The 19,879-nt window shown below is 32.7% G+C and overlaps 1 protein-coding gene across 1 annotated transcript; it reads left to right on the forward strand.

The window, feature by feature from the left end:
- Positions 1 to 543: 543 nt before the first annotated feature.
- On the forward strand, positions 544 to 1,437 carry LOC149187301 (pentatricopeptide repeat-containing protein At2g18940, chloroplastic-like). Its single transcript, XM_089409604.1, has 2 exons — positions 544 to 608; positions 891 to 1,437. Exons 1-2 carry the CDS (start codon positions 544 to 546, stop codon positions 1,435 to 1,437), a joined length of 612 nt encoding a protein of 203 aa, XP_089265730.1.
- The last annotated feature ends 18,442 nt before the right edge of the window (positions 1,438 to 19,879 follow it).

Consider the following 19,879-nt stretch of genomic DNA (forward strand, 5'->3'; position numbering starts at 1 on the left):
CTTGCGCTTCAGTGGTATCAACTTGAGGACAAGCAAGGTGAAGGGAAGGTTTACAGTGATTTTAAGTCGGAAATCGATGAAATTAAGGAAATTGTGGAGCAACTGGGCGAGGTTGGTGTTTTCGGAGATGCTTGCAGCGATGAAAAGTTGTTGAGGCAGTTCAACAAGTCTTCGTACTATGAGACAGATGAGGAGGAGTAGGATGGTGCTAAAGTGGAAAAGGATTTGGGGGATTTGTTGCAAAAATTCTTGGTCTCGCTTAGTGGAATTTATTGTTTTCTCACAGAGATTTGTTTTCTTTTCTCTGAGATTGCATTGGATTGTGTCTGGCGTTGGGTAATGAAGGGTAAAAAGGAAGAACAATGTCTTTTGGTACATAAGGGAAGAGAATAAGCGAGCGAGGAAGAAGTTGGGAATCATGGCATCCTTCATTAACGACACTCATCCAAACTCTCATTTCTCAATTACCTCAGCATCAAGGTGACCCCCTAGCGTAGTACACAGGGGAAGGCCACCAAAATTTCAGGAGGGCCATCATCACCAATGGAGCGCACAGAGAATTGTAGTGGGTGCAGGAGGAGCACGCAAGAGCAGCATCAATGGAGGAGGTATGTGTACATGTCCCGAGTTCCCCACATATTATTCAATCCCCGAATCCAATCCCCGACCCTAGGTTGAACTTCGTTCACATTTTTGTTGCAGGAGGTCCATTAGATTTGTGTCAAAAATGCATTTTCGCAGACCCAAAATTTGTTCAGGCAAACACAGTAAACTTGTAGAGGTAGCTTTGGACCAGGCTTTCCACATTGACCCAGGGACAATATTGCATCTCTGCTAACCTATTGGTCCCCCAAGCTTTCTGGTTCTGAGGATTATGCTTATATTCTTAGGGAGCTTGGGAACAGAGCAGAATGCAAGAAGGCAATTGAATGCTTTGAGTGGGCAGTTTCTCGTGAAAGGCGAAGAAATGAGCAAGGGAAATTGTTGAGCATTCTGATTAGCATTTTGGGTCGGCATGGGAGAGTGGGACTTGCAAGGCAAGTCTTTGGTAAAGTCAAGACAAAAGGCTATGGAAACACTATTTACGCCTTCTCTGCCCTCATTAGTGCTTATGACCGCAACAATATGTGCAAGGAAGCTATTGTTGTCTTTGAGTCAATGAAGAGGTATGGTTGTAAGCCAAACCTTGTTTCTTATAATGCTGTCATTGATGCCTTTGTTAAGGGGAGTGTGGATTTCAAGCAAGCCTCAGAAGCTTTTGATGAAATGACTGGGCAAGGAGTTCAACTTGACCGAATTACATTCAATTCTCTGCTCTCTATCTACATTCAAGGGGGTTTATGGGAAGAGGCTCATGTAATGTTTGAAGAATTGTTGTATCGAGGAATTGTTCCAGATATTTTCACTTACAATTTTCTAAAGCTTTGGAGATCATAGAAATGTCAGGAGAAAATGTGCACAACCTGTGGATCACAAATAAATCGACTCTTAAGCAAACATAGGAGCATATGGAACAAGGATGTGAAGTGGGTAGATTTAGATGCAAAGAATTAATGACATTAATTAATGAGAAAATAAGGCCTACACAAAGTGAAGTTGAAAGTTCAACATCAGTCCCGCGAGAAGATGAATCTCAAGATCTAATAGATGAGCATTACCAGATTGTTAGCAAAAATATTTGGAATATGTGAGGAGTCTCCTTGATTGAACTAATGATCTACGTTTATGATGGCAGTGAATCTCAGCATGATGTTATTACAAAGGCTATCCAAGATTTCTTTGCAGCATGGGATTTCATGGAAATTGTTGGTCGTTTAGATAAGGAAGCAACATTTGTGAGTTTTGCAGCTGACAAAATCTTTGACACTATTGAAAATATTTGGAAGAAGTTCCCTCAAAATCCCATAAAATCAAGCATTCTACTGGAGCAGGAGATAAAGATCCCACTCAAGGGTATAGGTTCAAAGAAAGAAAACGTCAAAGAAATCTTAGTGGAAACTGAATCTCACATAGAAATCCAAGAAAAACAAACGCCATCCCACCATAATTTGAATTATTGGATCCGCCTTACTGCAAAATAGAATGCGTTCGAAAGTGTGGAAGCCATGAAATCATCAGCGAATAAAATCCACAATTTACAATGCTCATTGGGAAAAGTTATCCGTGAATGCACAATTTACAATGCTTATTGGGAAAAGTTATCCATGAATGCATGATCAAGAGTCTAAACATAGCTTTGATAGATAATTTCAATAGATGGGAAAAGAATGGAAAGGAAACAATCCCAACAGTTCCTCCAACCCCACCCCTATTCTGCCCTCTGTATCATTGCTCACAAGAAACTCGAACAATGAGACTTGCAAAAACCTTGCAGAATCTAGCATTGAACTTTCCACTTTCATTTGCACCTATCAATGCAATTACTAGTATACATATGGTTATAATCTATTGTAACATATTTTATGTTACAATGCAAATGTATAATATATATACAGTTTGTATGTTTCACATGATATAATATGTTGTGTGTTTTTATAATATATTGTTTTTTAGATTGTATATGCTCAGTTTTGTGGTATTTATATGTTGTAAGAATTATATATTGTGTATTTTATTATATACACTAATAATATAACTCATAATAACATATATAATAAGTAAATAGATTTATGATATTTACAAACTTGTGTTATGTGTTTTCTTAATGAACTAACTCATAATAACATGTATATGTAAAGAAATTTATGATATGTAAAAACTTTGTTATGTGTTTTGTTAATGAAATGTTGGGTTTTATTTTATATGCAAAATGTTTATTTTTATTTTTAATAAGCATTTTTATTTTTATTTTATTAGGTAGAATGTGTTATTATTATATATATAATATTTATTTATTGATCTAGTGTAATAATTTTTTTATATATTACTATTTTAAAGTATATATTTATAATATATGTTAAACTTAATTTATATATTATTTATAGTTTTATCTATTTATAAATAGTATGGAAATGATAATTTTATTTGATGTAGGTACACGCCAAGTGAAGTGGAGGAGGGGTTAATATGAAAAAACATATGCAAAATGTGAGGTGATGTGGCAATCCAAGGTGTTATATCGCTTTCTCGTCACCAATGTTGTCATGAATAAAGAGATGCTAACATTCCAGTAAGAAAAAGGAAAATTATAATGACTATAATGAAGGACATGAAAAAAGATCGAAAGCCAAGCAATAAGAATCAAAGGAATCATTGGCCACTAACATGCCAAGAAAAAAGGGATTTTTCAATTCAAAATGGAGGGTCCCCATGATTTTGTTGAAAAAATATAAGGATAGGAGGAGGGTTGTGTCCACAACAAGAAATCAATAAAAAAATATGGCACACAAAGGGGTAAGTGGGGATTTGACATCCCGAGTATAAACAAGGACACTATCAAGTTTGAAATATAGGAAATGGTATGAAACTTACTTTGTAGATGTTGTAAGGATGAGGTCTCAATAGGGGTCATAATGATTGTAGTCGAGTGCATAGTGAGGGTTTATATGAACTAGGCCACATTTTTACTCAATCAGTTCTTAATTGACTTTCAAGAGGCACATGAAAAAAAATCTAAGTTCCACTATCTGGGGCTCCTAATACTAATCACGCTCGTTGCATGGAGAGAGTTGGAGGAGATGCAGTTCCCAGCTACAAAAGAGAAACAATTCATGGCACTTCGGTATGCTTCCTTATGGCATACCCTAAACAAGAAGTGGCAATAGTATAACAAAATCATATTTTATGTATATAAGGAAACAATCTGGCACATAATAGAACATATCTTGTGCATAGCACCCTATATCTTTGAAATATATAGCGTCACAGGATACTTCGAAGCTACTTCAAACTACAAGTGGATAGAAACAAAGAGGGATCCGATGCAGTAGTGGTTACCAAATCATTATAGGCTGACAAAGTTAGAAATATTATTAATGAATAGGATGCAGAATGAAGGGTCCCTACAACAAAGGAACCCAAAAATACCAAGAGTAACAAGGATCAAGCAGTGCAAGAATCCATGCCATAGACTAAATAAGGGAATGGTACAACATAAATGCAGGATGAGGATAATGCATAGGTTGGGGAGAAGAAGAAGCATAAACAAACAAGAGAATAAGTTACCCCCCACTCACGACGAAAGAAGAAAACCACTAAACATATAGACAATCAGGTATAGTTATTAACTAATGATGACCTTGAATAAATATTAACAAAAAAGTAGTGTAAGTAGCTACAAAAGTTACTTCAAACTAGCATAAGGGTCATGGCGTGGCTAGGAGGGATAGAGCAGGTAGTAACACTAGGTGCCTCCAACATAATTGAACCATAATCAACACCGTCAACAACACCAAAATAGTACGACACCCTTCAAATTTCATGAAGGGCAATGAGATTTCTTTTAGAGGCAGTGTAGAAGCAAGTTGAAGAACTAAACCATATAAAATTGATTCTTTGAGTTTAAGCTTCTGTGATTCATAATGTATTGAAGTAATTCTTCTTGATTAATCACAATGACAAAATTTGGGTTGACATTTCAAACCTACCAATGTGGTTCATCATCAGAACAAAGATGAGGAATCTAATATATCCAAAGAATTGAATAATGTAGAGATGCAAGAGCTAGATATATTAACAATAAAAAATAAAACATTAGAAAAAAAAACCATAAAACAATTCCTCCTTAATTTCATAATATAATATTAATAAATAAACCCTAAAATATTAAAATAGTTCCTAACGTATAAATATTTATTAAGAATTAAATTAAAAAAAAGACTATATATTAGTTAATTTCTTGTTAAGAAATATAATCTTTAATATATGACCATTATGAATGAGAGACAAATATAATAATATAAATTCAATAATTAGTAAACTCTTAATTTAATAAATAAACATAATCTAATAAATTAATACCTATAAATTAAAAATAATTCTTTTTAATATAATAATAATATAATAATCTGAACCTTAATAGAAAAAAGAGACACAACAAAATAAAAACATCATAATAAATATATATCTATATAAAACTTCAATAAGTATATATTATATTTTTATATATGTTAAAAAAATATTTTATATTTTATATATTTATGTGTAGAAAACTATATGTTATATTTTATATGTTTATAAACTATATTATATAGTTTTCTATGTATAAGTATATAGAATATAAGATATATTTCTAACATGTTTTAGGGGAAACTCAATTGGTAATCAAAGTAATGTGAAATTTGTGAAAACTAAGAGACTCAAGGTTCAAACCCCCTAGTTATGACCTGGTTTAAGAACAGGAGGACAAGTCATTGACCCCATAGGTTTACTAGTAGTTAGCATGTCAAGTGCGCTGCTAGATCCTTTGATATACAAAGATTTTTTTTTTTTTTTTAACAATATTGAATCTGAATATGAATATGAATATATGATTTTTGAGTTTCTCCAATGTTTTTTAACATATATAATAGACATATATTGAATGTGAATATGAATATATGACTTTTGACTCTCTCCAATGTTCCTCTGGGATACAAAGAAAAAGAAGATATATTTTTAACATATATAATAGACATATATTGAAAGTGAATATGAATATATGATTTTTTACTTTCTCTCATCTTTTATTTCTTACCGTTATACCTAGCTCTTGCATTTCTACATTATTTAATTCCTTCGATAGATCAGATTTTTCATTTGTCTTAATGATGGACCACATTGCTTCATTCGAAATGTCGACCCACATTGGTTGCAACACTAAGAATGCCTCACTAATGCACACATTTACCTGATTAACCATGTATAAAAAGGTTATGAGTCAACTTTAACTTAAGAAAAAAAAGGAATTACACATCTTATTGTAAAATTGACCATTTTTCTCAGTAAATTTTTCTTATATATAAATGAATGCTATAAATAATAATGAGGAACTAATCATGGATGAACTTATTAGAATTGGAATAATCTCAAATCCTTGGGAAATTGGTGGGTGGGGAGCCATGTGGCAAATCTAATTTATTCAATTTATTAAAAGTCAATGCAACCTAACAAACTCTGTAATACGCTACAGTCATTGATAAACATTAAGACTAAACATATGCTAAGCATATTCCCTTGAGAATCAATCTAGGCCCTCTATTAAAAAAAATAAAAAAAAAGGTCAACAGATCCTCATCCACCTTTAGTTGAATTAAGAAGCATTTGGAAAATATAGTAGTTCCCAAGAGATATAACTCTACATCATGAAAACAATGATGGAATTGAAAAAGTTGATTGTGTGAAAATAGAATTTGGGAAACAATTTTAGCTTGTTTTTGACATAGAAAATTGTGAATTTTTATGTTTTTTCAACTTCAACTACTGGAAACTCATATTTTCTTTAAGAATTTTTCTTTGCAGTAAAAAGAAGATTTGTAGAAACACTTTTAGCTTGTTTTTGACATAGAAAATTGTGATTTTTTATGATTTTTCAACTTCAACTACTGGAAACTCATATTTTCTTTAAGAATTTTTCTTTGCAGTAAAAACAAGATTTGTAGAGAATTTTCTTGCCTTTGTAGTCATTTTTTCTAGTTTTTATAGACATCTAGTAGTAGAAATTTCATGTTTACTTAATGCACATACTTGAATTTTTCAGGCAAGTATAATGACTGACTTGACAACCCACCATGGTAGAGATGGTAATTCATTTTGGGAAAAAAATTAGATCATCACAAACTACACAGACTGCTCTCTAGCATGGACTATTTTTTTGGGAATTTTCATATTCAATCACCATGTTTTATCATTTAATGAAATAGGGTAAGACAAAAAACTGTGTTTTTTCAAGACATTCAATGATCCATCAATTTTCATTTTAATTTGATCATCAATAAGTTATTTGAAAATACCATTTTGAAGAGAAAAGGGAGAGGAAGCACAAGGTGAATTTTCAAATGATTTGGTGTTTCGATCTTGAAGTTATTCATTTTTCATTTTAGATAATTTTCAAAACTTTCAAAATCTACAGTGACACAATTTAGCGTAAAATTATTAATAGATATTAATTCTTCATGAAAAAGAATAAAACTTATGTCATTAAAAAATAGATTTAAATTTGAATCCAATGGCAACAAGGCATCATCTAACTATTAAATTTTGCAGGGATTCGACTTCTCTGACGTAGTCATTTCTTGTAAATTGTATAATTTTTCCTAATTTCTGTTGAGCTAATATATGTAGGAAACCCTATCAAGATAAACTTCTAGATAATGTTAGATATAAGGTGAAATAGTTTTTTGATTTGAATTCCCATTTGGCCCAAATCAAAAGTAAGTTCGACAACAACATATATATAGATGGGTTTATGATACTCATGCCAAATATATAACACATGTTAGCCAAGTGGATTTTTCTAAAATTTTATGGAGAGTAGCGTTTATGTGAATATTTCCCTTTGCACATTTGTGAAGCTTAAACCATGATATTTGATCTGGATCTCTTCAACTACCAGAATTAACGAAGATCTTTTGCTTCTGTAATGTTAGCAGAATTTCATATGAACGAGTATGAAAAGCCACATGTGCATATTTTAATGAAGAGGAAACATAACGACGACTGTCAAATCAAAGAACACACACACATTGATAACGAAGTTCACCCAATGTGGGTTACATTTATGGGACCGATGTCAAGAGTGGGGAGGCCACTTCATTGAATGATGCAAGATGATGATGAGTACATGGTAAATTCTTTGTCATTACAAGGATAAATTCCATCAAACATAGTGGCATGTCTCTCCACGAGAAGTTCTCCTATAGGAACTCTCACTTAAATGGTCCCTCCTTCAGCATGACAAGCTAATAAATTCTAACATGATGTGTCATACAGGTATCTCTCAACATAATGGTAACAAGGATCTCAACAACAAAAACACCATCTCTGCAAATAAGAAGAAATACATATCATCGTTGCATTATTTACCTCAACTTTTGGGATGACCTAAAAATGCGAAGCTCTACTCACAAAATGGACCGCACCATTGAATTTGTGGTGCACATGGACTGCACCATTGAATTCATGGTGCATGTGTCAAATGATTATAAACTTGACCCCTTTCTGACATCGTCAAACTATGGATCCTCAAGAATCTCGAAGATTCCTTGAAAGATTCCTTCCTGGAGATGGACAAAAAATTCATTGCTCAGATGAAAATCTAAGCACACCACTATGCTCCTTGCGAAATTTTGTGAAAAAGGACTATAAAGTCAGTGTCATTCTGCCTATGTCAAAAATCAGCCTCCAAGGGAATCTTTTAGATTCCTCAAGATTCTGAAAAGATTCCTCACTGCTAACTACTGAAATTATGTTGCTCAGATGAGGAAACAAACCACACCATTGAATTCCCTGTGAAATTTTGGTTCTTTTGAGTATTAAGTTGACATGATTGGTCACTATGTAAAATTTTCGTCTAGGTAATCTTTTAGATTACTCACCATTCCGCAAAAAGGAATATTCTTTGGAATATTCTAGGGAATATTCCCCTAGAATATTTATCTCAAAATTTGTGCCTGGTTGGGTGCGATTCATCGGCTCCTGGTTCTATTGCTCGTACTCATTTTCTGATTCCTCCTCTGCTCTGGGCGAATAAACGTTTTGGGTTTAAGTATGTTTCGTGGGTGGATAAATCAATGTGAGGCCACTTGGGCCATTTTTGGAGTGCTAACTTGGGTGGGCAGAGGTCTTGGTGTCAAACCCACAGGCCTCTCCCATATACATGTGTTTTTGTATTATAAAAAAAATATCGCGTTAATTTTAAACATGGTTAGTGGTGGTTTCATATACGTTACCAGCTTGTTAATGTTTCTGGAGCATGCAGTTGGAGGTTTGTAATGTGTGATGGTAGTGGTGATGTGGGGTCATCACGTGGGGTGGGATGGCCACCGACTGATGCGGGGTCAAGTCCTGTCGGCCCCAGGTTTGAATTCAATGACCCAACAATCGAGTCATAATAATATATATATGATATATATGTGGTTGGGGGTGGGTGGGTCCATTGGGCCCACCACCCATTTTAATTCCTTCTTTTTGTTTTTTATATATACCACCATTCAAAATTCAGCCACCAATTTTTACGGTTCATTGGAAAAATTAATAGGGAACAAATTTAGCTTTTCTAATAGCCGAAAATTGCCACCGACCCTTTGCCAAATTATTACTTCGTTAGTGACTGCCACTAGGCCTAGTTTGACCAGAAATTTGACCACAAATATATTGAGCATACTAATTTGGATTTAGTGTCGTTCATTCCATTAGAATCAATACGATGAGCACTATGATCTAGTCCTGGTTTCACTTCAATCCGATGACTTTTATATTTAAGCTATTATGAGCCACTTCTGAATTTTGAGTGTTTCTAGAGCCACATGGATCATTTATCCGCACTGAGGAGATTTTGGTCCTCTTAAAGCATGAACATAATTTGCAACTATTGTGTTGCATTGTCTGCACAACAAGTTTCCTAACAGGTCACATTTCCTTCTCTTTCAGCCTTGTTCTTCGGAGCCATAAGTGATGAACTGACACCTGCATCCTCTATAAACCTGAAGTACAATCTTTGCAAACTACATGGTCAATTACATGACCCAAGCATTCCCATACTTTCCAAGAGTTTATGTAACACTTTTTGGTCAAGTTCACACCAGAATAGAAACCAATACCCCAGTTATCAACAAAAGGCCAAAGCATCATCATTTCTTTAAGAAGTGATGTAAAACACATCATCAATTTTACAATCATATTGAAACACATGAATTACAAATGTGGTCATGACAAGCTACTATCTCTAATAAAACCATATCTCACTCAACAAAGTGAACCATTAGGAATGTGGTGGATTTTCTTGTTGAACATCTTCACCAGTTGGTTCTTGCGTGGGCGCTTTGTCCTTGAGGTGCTGCTCTAGATGGATCCTCCAACATGTGGCTCTTTGATGTCCACCTCTATTGTAATGACTGCAAAAAATCTTGTTCCTCCAAACCTTCTTAACATTCCTCTTTCCCTGATGTGGAGAAGGATTTTCACACCCCATCCTCTCTCTCTTGCTACCATTCTCTCCCAGCACTCAACAACCACATGTTTATACAAACCACAAAAACTACAAGGTTTTCTACACCATGATTTATGCTCAAAATTAACAATATGCTTGTAATAAAAATGAACTTTAGAATACTGAGACTTTTTATACCTCTCTTGATTGTCTCTAGTGCAATTCTGGCAATGAGAGATTGCCTTAGCTTTTCCTCTGCAATGTGCACTGTCATGGGAGGATTGTGATGTTTTCCAATCATCCTCTTTCTCTGATGGCTTCGACAATTCCTTGGAAGCTTATGATACATTTGATCACTCTCCTTCAGTGTACCCCAAACCTGCAAATTGAGGTCTTTGTACAACCTCCAATGGTTAAGTCATTCCTTCACCATTAACACCAAGTCCTCCTCCTTTATACCCCATCTTGGTAAGGATTCTCATGCTAGTTCTTGAAATGGGTACCTCCATATTTATAATAAAAATAATGTCATGTGAAAATGAAATTGAAGAATGATCAACACTATTTACCTCATCTGTCGATTTTGAACCACTTGATGATGGCTTTGCTAAGCCTTCGTTGCGCTTCAAATCTGTTAAGGCCTCCTTTGTGGCTTGTAACTAAAGTTGCAATCTCTGCTTCTCTTCTTTTTCTTCTCGTAGAAGTCTCCTCAATTTAGAAATCTTTTCTCAAAGGCTCAGATTGCAATTTATATATTATAAATATTTCTTTTCTTTTTCATTTTGAGTTTAGCGTTGGGTTCGAATAAAATATTCACAAATTACAACATCACATTGTAGCAATCCATTTTTCTCTGCCTTGTTGATATCTGCATGGAAATGCCAAAAGAAGGAAGACCATCCACGTGATTTATGGATTTCATGGGATTTGAACCACATATGGAGTTTGCATGGGAAACACCTTAGGAGGGCATCAATGATTAGATGGAGGAAGGATAGGGTCATTGGGCATGGAGATTTTGGCCATTTGTACATGGGTATGAATTTGGACTCTCGAGAGTTCTTCCTTTCTACTAAAGATGATTTTTATTCGTATGGGTAAACAATTTCGAGGGTTTATATGATCAAAGCATAAATTTTATCTACAATTGAGAGTTTAATGATTACTCTGGAGAGTTCTTCCTTTTTACTAAAGATGATTTTTGTTCTTATGGGTAAACAATTTTGAGGGTTTATATTATCAAAGAATGAATTTCATCTATAGTTGAGGTTTTAATGATTATGATAATGCAGATCTTGATTGTTGTCAACAATTGATCAAAAGACAATGCACAAGTAAGCATTTTTCATGTTTTTATTTTACAAAGGGTTTAATGATTATGATAATGAAAATCTTGATTGTGGTCGGCAATTCATTAAACGACAATGGACACGTAAGCATTCTTCATGTCCTTATTGTATAGATTAGTTCACTCCTCCCTAACCTTTCTAGGGCCGGAATGCATGAAATTTTATTTTTTCTTTTCACCTTGTTTTGAAGTGATTGATTTTTTGTGTAATGGACTCTACCATGCCCAAATTCAAAGGGCTCAAGTGATGTAATCAAATTTTTTGGTAGGTTGAAAATACTAGACCTTCCTCAAACTTTGTTACATGGAATTAAAGTTTCTTGTAATCATGAACATAAAATCTTTTTACATTCATCCTTAGATTCTGATCTCAATGCCTACAATTTTGAACCATGTTACTATATTTTAAGTAGAATATACTTAGATCCATTAAACCTTACAAATATCCAAATATTAGGTTAATTTTAGCTAAAAAGAAAGAACTTGAATGGATTTTCCAATTTATACTCAATGCTTACAGACAATGATTAAAATGGAAGAATCCAAATGGTCTGATAACTTTTACTCATCCATCAATTTCCAAGACCTTTGTTTTTATTTTGAACCTAAACAGAGAGAGTAGAAGAAGGAGAGGAGCTTGGATGAGATGGACCTTGACCTGCTAGATACTTTTCAAAAGTTGGGCATGCCTTGACAAGAAGAAGAGATTCACGAATATTGTTATAGATGTTGCTTTTGACAGTGTTTTCAATGCTACAATGCATAGGTAGACTCTATAGGCAGCTGAGGTTATATTTTGTTAGTTATAAGGTAATTCAGGAGTATCTTGATCTAGTTAGGAAGTATCTTGGTAGGGTTGTTCCTCCCGCTGATAACTATTATGCTACATTGTTTTTTTTTTAGTGATAGCTATTTCTATTAAATTCCCAAGTACACTTTGTCACCCATGGAAATATCCATTTATTTCAAGATGAATGAGATGGAGACTCGGAAGTTTGAGAGGAATTTTATTTTTATAGATGATAGGAGTTCTGTGAGGTGAGAGGAGTTTTGTGACATATATTGAAGGGTGCACTACACCATTTTATGACACCAATCATCTCCATGCCACAGTAGTGGATCTCTATTGCACCGAGGGAGGAACGATAAAGTATTCCACTTTAAAGAATTGGTATGTTAGGGATGAGAAATGCAGACATGAGATTTATAATTTTATTATGAAAAGAGGTTTGTGCGATGGAGACAAATCAAGGATTTCATGGACTTGGGTAGACACTAGCTCAGTAATCACCTGGAAATACTCAAGCATTGTTTTGAAAGGCGATGATGCAATTGGAGAGTTCTATTTTGTTGCCTTGAAAAGTAACTATCAATAGGGGGGGACAAAGATTACTCATATAGGGAAGAATTGTAGGAGTAGGATTGTTTCTAAAATTATATATATAAGCAAGTCAAGGAACTACTACAGAGGATTAGTGCAGGTGCAACCAAATTCTCATAATTCAAGAAATTTTTCATAGTGTGATTTGATGCTCATCGGTGACCAGACAACTGCAAATATTTATCGATACATTTAGGTACAATTTGAGTTACATTCTAAAGTCTATAATTTCATTTATTGATAGTCCTTCTTGTGTCCTTGTCTCTCTTAATTTAATTGTGGTAGGATTGGAACAGGTTAAAAGATCAAGCATATCATTGAGTAAAATAGACACACACATGTCACTACATGTCATTGTGCATACTCTCTATTTTTTTTACAATTAGAAGTGAGAAATACGATGTGTGCACAACTAAACATCCCAGAAGGCATGATGAATCCAATATTAGCATTGAAATGGAAACCAAGAATCATAAAATATCAATAAATTTGTGACATAGAGTAAAAGACACAATAAAAGATTCTTTTCCAACATTGTCTATTTAGTGCAAGATACTACTAATATTTTATAATTTTCAGAGATGGTGGATGTCGTGAAGAAGCCCTCAAGCAAAGTTATTGACTTGAAGATAAGATGGTCAATGTAACTATTTACTTTCAACAGGCTAAATTTAGGTAGTTAAGCAAGTTTGAGAATCACTAGAAACACCACCCCCATGTCATTTTATTTCCAGTTGTCCAAGATAATATTGAATAAAATTATGACCAATTCAATTTAAATTGACCATACATAAAAAAAAAAAACAAACAAGGTTGATTCTTTTAAATTCTATATCCATCATTAAATATAATATGTGACAAGGATGGTTCATAATTTTAAAGGCTATATCCATCACCAACTATAAGATGAGTTAGTGAGATGAGAACAAGTTTGTCTTGACATAACATGTAAATGTCATATTACTTATAACTCATGGATATTATATCTTATTGTGCATATGTTAATTGTATAACTTCAATCTGGGTAATTGTTTACATTTAAATTGTCAAATATGTAGAAGTTACATTACACTAGCTTAAATCCACACACAAATAAAATATCAGAAATATGACAGGGGAATGAGTATGAATTTTCACATTGGTTTAAAATTTCCCTTGGTTGGTGAAGAACCAATTCAATGCTATTTTTGGTGGAGTAATAAGTTATTAACTGAATATAAAAAAATGTTAGTCTCTTAAATTACTCAAAAAGGATATTTAGAATGTTATATAGAAGTTACATTTCACGTAACTATAATATTCGAATTCCATTCTTTTATATAGAAGTTACATTTCATGTATATATAGAAGTTACATTTACATGTTTTAGATATAAGTTACATTTTACATAACTATATCTACCTTGACATAGCTATAATATTCCAACTCCATTTTTTTCACACTTTTCAACATTTTAAGGATTTGTCTATTTTAGTGTGATTATGCAATTAAATAGTTGATATTGTTTATGACATCTCCTATTTGCAACATTTTGAATTCTTACGTGGGAACTTGGGTAGGTTTTTGTTACTACCATATATTATGTTTTAAGTACATGGTGTTTTATAAGTCACCCAATAGACTTTAGGAGCAACCTTGAATTGCATGCTTGTTTCCATTATACATCTAATATTTGCAACCACTTACACGTGAAGAACCTGATAGTCCATGTTGAACATGAAGAAAGTACCTAAAAAATTGGGGAATATCAGTTATTCTATTTCCATAGGGGGGTAAATCCATAGAAGGCAATGACAACTATCATAAATGGCTTTTGTCGGGTTGTATTTAATGAAATCTCACTATAATTTGCTACTAAAGTAAATCAATTGATGAATTTGAAGCTTGAATGTAGTGCTGAATAGGTGTTGCAAGGTATATCTATAACACTGTCTATATACATGATTCCAATGCCATGTGATGGTGTCTCAATAACACTATTGTCCAATGACAGGTTCTAGATGTAGATAGTTTTATCATATCCTACAGGTAAATCATATCATTATATTTCTATGAAATCTAGGAATGTGTTCAAAGTTTGTCTCAGATAAGGAAATATGTATGTACTCGTGAATTTATATATGTTGTAATAAGATCAAGAATAATGTTTTCATTTCAAATAATTGGGATCTACCATGTAAGTTTACTTTACCACATGAAATTATTGATTTGTTAGATCCCAACTAGTTAGGGTTGAATTTATTTTTGTTGTAATGAGATTAAGAATAAATTTGTCATTTTAATCACTGAAATATACCATGTAAGATTTATTCACTACATGAAATTTTTTATTTGTTAGAGCCCAACATATTAGGGTTATGAAGAGTCCTATTTTAGGACAATATTTATGAATGCTCTATTCTTGCTCAAAGAATTACATATTACTAGAAAGGTGGAAAATATATGAAATGCGACTGAATGGTTTCTGTTTTGAAATGTGTGGAGGGAGTATAAAATCATTTTCAGTTGTGTTCATATATTTTTGAGCACCCACTAAAGTGCTTCATTTTCCTCCTAGTTAATTCCATTTCTACTATCCCAATGCTTCTAGAAGTCCTTCTCCAGAGTGATCTCTTAACTATCTTGGAGGGAAATTCATTACTTGATCGGAACCCACAGACGACAATCTGAATAGGAGAAAGGGATGAGAAAGATTCATATTCTTCAATATATTCTACAAGTTAAAATCATATCGAACGATTGCCTTTCTATTTAATTGATACGATAACCAATCGAGCATTTGTTAGGATTTTGAGACCTTTTTCAATGAATGTTTTTCTGAAAGTTATGTTCTCAATTAAAGAAATTAAAGAAAAGGTGAAAATGATGCAATCAAAGGATTTTTTATTTTAGTGCCTAAGAATGCCTTGCTAATGTGAAGAGATTAGTATTTTCTTGACTCAAGATTAGTCGCATTTGACCTCCTAGTGTTTCTTTTAATTTTATTTTTGTTGTGTTTATATTTCTATCATTGAAGGTGGTCATCTATTGTGTGTGTAATAGGAAGTATTAAATACTAAGCACTCTCAAAGGTGATATTGATGGATGGCTAACTTTAAATGACCCTACTTGACACTTTAGTATTGCATGATCACACAAATAAATTATTAATCAATATTAAAGAGAAGATGATTAACATGAAATGTTTCTTGGCTTGTCATATAATTATTGCATTTTGGCCCCCAATAATATATTTGAGGCTACATTTTGGTTGTTACCTGTGAATCTTCCCTTTGGCTCAGAAAAACATCGAGGATAAATGTCCATTGCATTGGCATTGGACCTCATCAAAGAGGAATTCACTAAAAGCAGTAGAGGACATGGGAACAATTGCTACAATGAGCACGTAACCGCTAGAGAAACACTGAGGCACCATAATTTCTTGTGTATTTAGATTCACTCGAAATTAACTAGTCACAACAAGTACCTTTTTTAATGAATATTTTAATGTATACATAAATACTTAAAACATAATTTTAGACTAATTATTCAAACTAATAATTAACTGATAGTCACAATTTATAATTAAATAGTACGATATGATTAATATTATAAGACACAACTATAGGGTCGAACTATGAGGGGCATTGTGACAATATATGTACACTCCTCATTGTATTAGACAATCATCTCTCATAGTGTGATATCCATCCAATGAAATGTACTCCCATATGCCATTGTGAGATTGAAATTTTTTCTTTGATTGGATAAGTGGTGATATATTTTCTTAGACCTTAGTGTTCTTCTTCCCTAAGTTTTTGATACTACTCACAACTAGCACCTTCATTCAACCAAGTGAGGTACTCATCTTAGAAATTTGAATAATTTTGTCTCCACAATCCAATATGATGTTGGATAAATCTCATGATCCTAAAAACATAGGTCATAATAGCGAGGAACTTTTACTGTGGGCAAAAGAATATCCAAATTTAAGGAACATGACTCTTTTAGAACAAGCAATAAGGATATTTTTTACATTCATCTTTTTTTTTCCATTTGTTTTCACAAGTTATCTATTGCCTGATATTTTTAACATGTAACTTAGTTTGTATGATTGTGCCTAATGTTTTTGTGAAGGTTGAATACTGAGTTTCTAAGGTGTTATTTCCTATGGTGACATTTTATTTAATTTGTTTATACAGGTCATCTAGTTGCATAGTGGCCACTATCGAATGTTGAGGTATATGTCGTATAAATCTTTTATAGTCTACTTTATTTGATATTCAAGTATTCATCGTCTTTCATGTCTTATACTCTACATTGTATCTTCTTTCATTTTCAGGAGAGGAACTCAATATTGATGGTAAGAAGCAGCAATTGAAGAAAGAGGAGAACAATAACACTAGAGCGACAAATGCAAAATGAGAGAGAGAAGAGAATTTTTCCAGTCATACCCTTGGAGCCAATATCTTGCATAAGACACACTCATAGAGACTGATGGTCAAGTCTTCAGAGTTGGTGAATTCACTTGCAATTCTTTGGCAACACAGCGATAATGTTGAAACAATATTTCATGTGTAAATTGTAGTCCAACCGATATTAAGTTGGAAACTCATATTGTAATACTTGATAGTTTATATAATAAAATTTATATGGTTGAAATTATTTTTATTTCAACTTGATATTATTTAGTATTGTAATTAACATATGTAACTTTGCATTATCATATTAAATAAACGTGCACATTGTATAGCATTTTTTTTAAAATTTAGCTGCAAAATCATACTAATTAATTTATGTTGATTAATAATGAACACATAAAATCAATCTAAAACTACTAAATTAGTAGTTTATATTAATTAATGATGAACACGAATAAAATGAATATATGACTAAATTAGTCATTTATAATAATTATGAATGAAATGAATAGAAACTACTAAATCAGTTGTTTATATAATGAATATGAAAATACCAAAAAAAAGATAAATGACTACTGCAAATGATATTTTTATTTATTAAAATGATGACTAAATTTTGCATATATACGACTATTAATATCTAATTTACAGTATCTTATAACACAACTAAAATTTAGTCATATTTATTTAGTCATTAATTGGTTTCAAATGATGAGTAAAATTTACATATATATGACTATTAGTAGCTAATTTGCAGTATCTTATAACATGACCAACATTCTGGTTATCTTTCTTTGGTCATTAATTTGTTTTCTAGAGGATTCACATAGTAATATATTTTTTTGTATATTTGGTCATTAATTGCGACAATTAATGACTAAAACAATGAAAAATCTATGACCAAATTTATGACTAAATATGCTACTAGATGGTAAACTTGAGGAAACCAATTAATGACTAAGCCAAAAATGACTAAAAGTTGGTCACGTTATAAGATACTGTAAATTAGCTACTATTGGTCACCGATTGAAAAATGGTCGTTTATATGCAAACTTTAGTTATTTTTTTAGTAAAAAAATAGTCATTTCGTACTAGTGTCCTCATTATCATCTTCCTTTGTTGATTTCATCTGTTCCAGATTTCTTCATGCTTCATCAATTACTACATCAATGCATTCAACAATTTTTTGAAGTCTTTGATTATAACATTTGTATCCTTTACTTCTAGATGAATAACCAAGAAGAATTCCTTCGTCTGCTCTAGGTTCAAACTTACCAAGTTTTTCATCGGTATTTTTGATGAAACATTTGCTTCCAAAAACTCTGAAGTGTTTTAGAGTAGGAGGCTTACCATACCAAATACATATGGAGTTTGATGACTATTTTCCCAAACATTAGCTTTGTTGAGAATATTTATGACAGTATATGCATCTTCACCCCAGAAGGTGACAGGAGTTCTAGATTCATCAAGCATAGATCGAGCCATTTGTTGAATTGTTCGTTTCATTCTTTCCACAACAACATTTTTTTGAGGAGTTTTGGCAACATAGAACTGTCTTTTTATTCCATGTTGTTCACAAAAATAAAAAAAAATCATCTGATATGAATTCTCCTCCTCGATCAGATCTTAGACATCTGATTTTTAGATCTGATTCATTTTCAACTAAAGCTTTGAAGGATTTAAACTTTTCAAATGCTTCATATTTATGCTTTAGTAAACCAATCCAACACATTCTATAAAAATCAATGAATAAAATGAAGTATTTTTCTCCTCGAGGTAAAATTTTCCTTGTTCGCCCACATAAATCAGTATGAATGAGTTCATGAGGCTTACTTCTTGAGCCTTCTTTGTAATTGAAATGAACTCTAGTTTTCTTATTGACTTGACATGGTTTGTAAATGGTATTTTATGGGATGCTAATAACTAGAAAATCACAAACCTCCTTGAGCCTGCATGCTTTTCTTATTTGAGAAAATCTTAGATGCCTAAACCTTCTGAGCCATAACCAATTTTATTTTGTTTTTCTTAGATAGAATTGTTTTTAACCTCCTTTTAGTATATATAGATTTCTTGGATTTCTTGCACCTTTGATTATGGTCTTTCATGTATCAAGCTCACAAACTAGACATCTGTTTGATCTAAACACAACTTCATTTCCTTGATCACACATTTGACTGAAACTCAATAGGTTATGCTTTAAACCATAGACATACATAACATTTCCAACTTTAACCTTTTCTTTCAAATAAACAGAACCCTTACCCTTAATGATAGCTAGTGTGTCATTCCCAAAACAGACATTCTTTTCCTTTTCTAAGGCATTATATGAAAGGTGTTTATCTTTATCAACTGTCATGTGTTTAGAGAATCCACTATCAATGTACCACTGATTTTCTTGTCCTTATGCAAATAGAGCTATGCCATATCTTTTTGATTGAAATTCCTTCTTGCTCCATACCTTGGAATTTGATGATGTTTGCTCCTTTTGAGTTGTTGGCCAAATTTTTTTCCTGCATTTAGATTCTTCATGATCAAAGTTATTTCAAAATGAAAATTCAATTTCATCTTCAAGAGGAGAAAAGTTATTATAAGAACTTTTCTTGATTCCTGTCACACTCCTTTATTTTCGCGCTTCTCTAGTCATGATAGTTTTGTAAGCAACACATTGAGAAACCTTATGACCA

The sequence above is a fragment of the Pinus tabuliformis genome, chromosome 3_1 (genome assembly GCF_031772625.1).
Source record: "Pinus tabuliformis cultivar Carrire ecotype Pingquan chromosome 3_1, CPIR1, whole genome shotgun sequence".
NCBI classification, from domain to species: Eukaryota; Viridiplantae; Streptophyta; class Pinopsida; order Pinales; family Pinaceae; genus Pinus; species Pinus tabuliformis.